This window comes from Heliconius melpomene, chromosome 21, assembly GCF_056956725.1.
Source record: "Heliconius melpomene rosina isolate 202511_hmr_F chromosome 21, ASM5695672v1, whole genome shotgun sequence".
NCBI lineage: Eukaryota > Metazoa > Arthropoda > Insecta > Lepidoptera > Nymphalidae > Heliconius > Heliconius melpomene.
This window is the reverse complement of record NC_140409.1, coordinates 28009-31505: the sequence shown is the minus strand read 5'-3', so window position 1 is coordinate 31505 and position 3497 is coordinate 28009. Positions and strand designations below refer to the sequence as shown.

The window sequence follows — 3497 nt, the reverse complement described above, 5'->3', positions numbered from 1 at the left end:
TCGCGAGGACTGCCGCCTCTCGATAGGTCCACTGCTGCGCCAAGACCAGCGTGTCATCGGCGTAACAGAGGACCTTTATCCCCCTCAGGGTGCCGCCCCGCAGCACCCAGTCGTATCCGATGTTCCAGAGGATCGGACCCAGCACCGATCCTTGTGGAGCACCGGCCGACACAACGAACTCCTTCCAACCTCCTCCAGGAGCTGGAAAGGTCACAGACCTACCGGACAGGTAAGCCCCGATGACGCGGCGCAGGTATGGAGGCACACGATAGTATAACAGTGCCTCCTTTATGCAGGGCCATGGCAGGGAGTTGAAGGCGTTGGCGATGTCTAAAGACACCGCCAAGACTCCATTGCCTCGGGCCACCGCATCCTGCGCATAGGACTTTACCTCCAGTATGGCATCCACCGTCGATCGCCCCCTACGGAAGCCATACTGGTGGTCCGAGAGGTCCGGACCTGTCCCCTCCAAATGGTGTTGTAGCCTCCTGGCTACAACACGCTCAAGGAGCTTGGCGATCTCGCTCAAGAGCACGATGGGCCTGTAGGCGGAGGCTGAATCCGCCGGGCGACCCTCCTTCTTGATGAGGACTAACCTGCCTGTCTTCCACCGCTGTGGAATTATGGCTTGAGCCAGACAGGCAGTGAATAGTCCTCGCACTCTGGGCCCTAAGGTGTTGAGGGCCAGAGTTAGCGCCCGGCCGGGAATGCCATCCAAGCCCGGGGCGGTGCTCTTGAGCCGAGATCGGCGTACAGCTTCTTCGAGCTCCTCCTCCTCCACCGGTGGTGTGACGCTGTCCTCGTCGTCCTCCTCTTCCTCCTCACGCGCTGCAGGGCGGGCCATACTGGGTGGTGCAAAACTGGCCCGCTGCGGGAATAGCGACGACAGAACCCCTCAGAGTACGTCCGGTTGGAGTGTCTGCGTCAGTGGTGGTGCCCAAGCCCGTAACCTACCGAGCACCATTCGGTAAGGTGTGCCGTACGGGTCTAAGTCTATCCCCGCGATCAACCGGTCGTGCGACTCGCCTTTCACACGACCGATCTCCTCCTGCAGCTGCGTTCTCGCCTCGACATAGACGCGGTACAGTCGGTCTTCCTCCTCCTGCACCTTCTGTACCCGTCTGCGATAGTGGCTGTACTGGCGTCTCGCCGCAACGCAGGTGTTACGCAGTTGCGCGATCTCCCACGACCACCAGTACACTTGCCGCCGTTGAGGGCGGCGCCCGGAACGGGGCATTGACGCGTCACAGATACGCGTCAGCGCCCCCTGCGCCCAGGATGCGGCGTCTTCTGCAGACGCCAAGCTCTGGGGCCGCCAGGATTTCACTATCGCGGCCTCCTCCAACTCCCTGTCGAGACGACCCAGTTGCCACCGCGGTCCGTACTCTCGCGAGTTTGGACTGGGGGCTGGTGGCACCGCAGGATGTATGGAGATCTCGTACAAGATGTAGAGGTGATCCGAGAGAGTCTCCACATCATCCAGCACTCGCCAGCCCCGAACACGACATGCTAGGGCCGGGCTCGCGACCGAAACGTCCACGACGGATCCGCCCAGCCTTCGCACACACGTGTTCTTGGTCGCTCGGTTGAGCACAGACAAACCGGTGGCAACAACCCACTCCGACAGCGTCACACCACGCACATCCGTCGTTGCGAAGCCCCACACGCTGGACTTCGCGTTGAGATCGCCGGCCACCAACATCTCCGCCGGACGAAATCGCTCTACCATTTCCCCCAATCGTATAAGGAACTCTTCAAACTCCGCGAGAGTTCGATTGGGGGAAAAGTAGACCCCTACGACAACTAGGTTGCCGACAAGTGCGGCGACGCATCCCACACCTCTCTCTACACGTGAGAAAGGCGGGGAGCCCGCGGCGACCTGGGTGATAATAGTCACCACCCCGGTGTTGTCGGCTACCCAGTTGTCTCTGTCGGGAACGCTGTAGGGCTCCGAAACAACCGCCACCTGGATAGACCACTGCGCCAGGCTTTGGACCAATAAGTCCTGGGCCCTAGCACAGTGGTTAATGTTCGCATGCAACACGCGGAGAGCCATTATTGGTCTTCCATGTGTTGCACCTCCTCAGGCCCAGCTGGGATATTAGACCTGGCCGATGTTGCCGGCACTCGTCTGCGCTTTCCACCGTTATTGGTGCTAGCCTTTCCACAGGCAGCATTCCCCAACATGTGATTAGCGGGCCTTTGCGCCGCCTCACACACCGGACAATGAGGCTCTGCCGAACACGATCTCTGCTGATGCCCGGTCTGGCCACACTGGAAACACTGTTTGCTGCGGTCCACCTGGCTACTGCACTTCGCAGCCATGTGGCCCACTTCGTGGCAACGGAAACAACGTTGCGCACGGGGCATCAACAGCCTCACTCCAGCAGAGACGAAGCCAACAAGTAGTCTCGCCCCGCTAATCTTCTGCGCTGCGCCGACAGGACATCGGACCCATACTGTTCCTAGACCGGCCCGGTCCTGTCGGATCTCTCCGACTTTTATATTACCCGCAGCACAGCCGGAAACTCGGCTTATTGCCGCCGTCATGTCCTCAGCAGTGGCGGAGTCATCGAGGCCAAACACCCTCAATTCCGCACATTTCACTGGCCTCGACACCTTCGCGTCCGATCGGACTTCGCGTCCGATCGTCGTGGCGAGCGGACGTGTGCAACTGCTCTCTTAGCTTTGTAGTGGGGATTTGTGGTTATCAATCCAAGAACTACAGTGTTTTAAGTGTTGTGTGTGCATTGGTGTGGTGCAAAGGATTCTTAAAGGTACTGTTACAGTTTTCAGTATTTTATAGCGCTTCAGGCAGAGGCACTGAATATTTAACCTCAAAAGCACGTGGTGCACATAACCTCTAAAAGCACGTGGTGTGAGCACGCGGTGCGAGCACGCGGTGTGAGCACGTGTCGGCATTGGCATTGACATTTGACGTCTCGGTTGACAGCTGTCAGTCGGTGACAGTCACTGTCGTGTCGGTGTTGCCACTGCTCGGGTGTTTAGTCAGTGACAGACACTTGGCAAGTGGCTGGCATGGCGGATGAAGAGGAAGGTGACAACTTTCAGAGGGCGCTGGGGAGGTTCATGGAGGCAGATGAGGGGGCGGGGGGTTTCGCCCCCCGGAGGTCTCTGGCGCGCACCCCCCCACAGGGGTTTAGCGCCTCTGTGGGAGGTGCAGAGGCGGAGGCAGAGGCGGCGAAGGCCCTGAGAGGTCAGGCGGGTTCTCCGCCATACGGCACCCCATTAGGGGGGGCAATAAAAAGGGCACTCACCTCTCCTTTGGAGGCGGAGAGTGCTGCTCTTAGGCGGAAAACCGGAAAGGGTGATGGTGCTCCACCAGTAGCGGGCATATTGGCGGGCATACCATCGGGTGGGGCGGGGAGTCAACCCGTCACTGCGAAGCCGACTGCCCTTGCGGAAGCGACGGTTGAGGGTCTAACAGGCCTAGCAACCTCAGCGCATTATGGACGCGGCATTATGGACGCGGTGCG

At 59.7% G+C, this 3497-nt stretch overlaps 1 protein-coding gene across 1 annotated transcript; it reads right to left on the bottom strand.

Moving 5' to 3' along the window:
• Window positions 1-2055: 2055 nt before the first annotated feature.
• LOC146526702 (uncharacterized) lies at window positions 2056-2550 on the bottom strand. Its single transcript, XM_085206028.1, has one exon. It carries the CDS (start codon window positions 2548-2550, stop codon window positions 2056-2058), a length of 495 nt encoding a protein of 164 aa, XP_085062154.1.
• Between the last annotated feature and the right edge of the window lie 947 nt (window positions 2551-3497).